The 2,500-nt window shown below is 41.7% G+C and overlaps 1 protein-coding gene across 1 annotated transcript in view; it reads left to right on the top strand.

Annotated features, from left to right (window-relative positions):
* The window catches only part of LOC122260852 (A disintegrin and metalloproteinase with thrombospondin motifs 6), a gene marked incomplete in the record, with an annotated part of 118,017 nt that overhangs the window by 101,126 nt on the left and 14,391 nt on the right, over window positions 1-2,500 (top strand). Inside the window, 2 exon segments of the mRNA XM_086543574.1 lie at window positions 894-1,140; window positions 1,807-2,016. Coding sequence (XP_086399700.1) covers window positions 894-1,140; window positions 1,807-2,016 — 457 coding nt within the window.

The raw sequence follows: 2,500 nt of genomic DNA, 5'->3' as shown, positions 1-2,500 counted from the left end.
GAGTGCCATGTTTATTATGATGGTTAATCTACTGAGAACGAGTGCCATGTTTATTATGATGGTTAATCTACTGAGAACGAGTGCCATGTTTATTATGATGGTTAATCTACCGAGAACGAGTGCCATGTTTATTATGATGGTTAATCTACTGAGAACGAGTGCCATGTTTATTATGATGGTTAATCTACTAAGAACGAGTGCCATGTTTATTATGATGGTTAATCTACTGAGAACGAGTGCCATGTTTATTATGATGGTTAATCTACTAAGAACGAGTGCCATGTTTATTATGATGGTTAATCTACTAAGAACGAGTGCCATGTTTATTATGATGGTTAATCTACTGAGAACGAGTGCCATGTTTATTATGATGGTTAATCTACTGAGAACGAGTGCCATGTTTATTATGATGGTTAATCTACTGACAACGGGGGCCATGTTTATTATGATGTTGAAGTGAAATGTTGAAAAGGTGTGAGAGAGTTTTAATCATTTCACAGAGCAAGTTGTATTCCTGTATTTTTGTTTCGATTCCATTACATTTAGTGCGAAACGTCTGTAATTCTTCTCATTTTGTGTGATTATTTGGTCTTGTTTATTCCCTTTTCAACAATTGCCACAGTAATGAAATTTTATTTTATTGGTACTCCAAGGGTATGTTAATATTGTAATGTTAATATATATTAATGTATGTTAATATTGTATGTTAATAATAGACGTACTAACTGCACCATCACACTGAAGACTAAACACAGCCACGCCGGTCAGTGATATTCAATAGGCGCGACCACACGCACGCGCGCGCCTGCAGTCCCTCACGCACTGCTCACGAGCGCCTGCGATCTCTCAATCCTCCGATCTCTCAATCCTCCGATCTCTCAACCCTCCCGCAGCCGCGACTGGGGCGCTTGCCTGGAGGACGAGCCCCCCCAGGTGGAGTACAGCTTCCCTGAGCTCCCCCCCGGGGCCATGTACGACGCCGACCACCAGTGCCGCCTGAGCTTCGGCGCCGGTGCCACCCACTGCGAGGGCATCGAGGGCACCGAGAGAATATGCCAGACGCTGTGGTGCCACCTGGACAACCGCTGCATCACGCGCATGGAACCGGCAGCCGAAGGGACGCATTGCGGGAAGCACAAGGTGAGCGCGAGGGCGACGCACAGGCAGCGTCCAGCGAAAAGTCTGACCGCAACTCGCTAAGAGACGACCTGCCCATCCGCGATATCGGAATGTTTCGGCACTTATTATTTGTAAATCTCATTGCAATCAGTCAGTAGACACTATTCTTCTTCTAAAACATGTGTTTGGTCAATATTCATAACAATTCTTTAAAGTATTCACGAAATATCAGTACCTATAGTCGATTAGGATAGCATGATTTTTTTTTTTTTTTTTTTTTTTTTGCTATTTTACAAGGATTGGTATGTTATTTTGTGTATAGAAATATTTCATAAAGAGTCTTTTGGTGAAATATGGCGAAAGTCAGACAAATTTCGCTGGATACCAGGATGCTGGACAAGTTTGTTTCATCACCTGATTTTGTCTACTGTTTTTGTTTTTCTTCAGCATTGTACTTTTTTTTTTGTCATTATCCTCATATATATAAAAAAACACTTCTCGCAATATTCTAGGGGCTTTGAAATACATCGTTTTTTTAAATTATTGTTACTCCAAGATAGTGTTTAAGCTACTAAAGCATATTCTTCTTCCTAACATGATTTAAGTTACAAAAAATCCCAACACATAAAACTGTATATCTAATCCTTTTCTCTCCCCATGCATTACCATCACCCCCCCCCCCCCCAGTGGTGCGTGATGGGGCGTTGCGTGACCATGGGCGAGCGTCCTGCGGCCATCAACGGCGAGTGGGGTTCTTGGTCCAGCTGGTCGCAGTGCACGCGGACCTGCGGCGCCGGAACGCAGATGGCGGAGCGACACTGCGACAACCCGGCGCCCGCGAACGGAGGTCGCTACTGCACGGGCGACCGCAAGCGATACCGGATCTGCAATACGGAGGTGCGGTTCCGATGGCTTGATGGATGGCTTACTGTCTGATTGATTGATTGATACATTGATTGATTGAAAAGTTTATTTGCAGAACGATGTACTGATAGAATAGCGGCATTGGGTTGAAGGGAGTGAGATGTTTAACACACTATAGAGAGGGATGGAAATGCAGTTTTATTTTTTTTTTTTTTTTAGGAAAAAAAGGAACTATATGGGTGGAGTCTCATGTTAGGAGTCTCATGTTAGAAGCTTATTCGAGTAACTACATAAGGGCGAAAAACTATGAATATTTCTTAAGAAAATATGCAATTCGGATAAAGATATGGGATATGAAAGATAGGTAACTAGATGGGAAGACAGACATGCATATCAACAAGCAGAAGATAGACATAAGAATTAACAAGATAAGAAAGAAAAAATATAGAAAAAAATCATGATTATTCTATATGAATAGAAAAAAAATCAATTTAGATCTTTATAACTAAGTAGCCAA

This window comes from Penaeus japonicus, unplaced genomic scaffold (assembly GCF_977035675.1).
Source record: "Penaeus japonicus unplaced genomic scaffold, GWHDUDI00000001_assembly GWHDUDI00000013, whole genome shotgun sequence".
NCBI classification, from domain to species: domain Eukaryota; kingdom Metazoa; phylum Arthropoda; class Malacostraca; order Decapoda; family Penaeidae; genus Penaeus; species Penaeus japonicus.
This window is presented reverse-complemented; position numbering and strand designations above follow the sequence as displayed.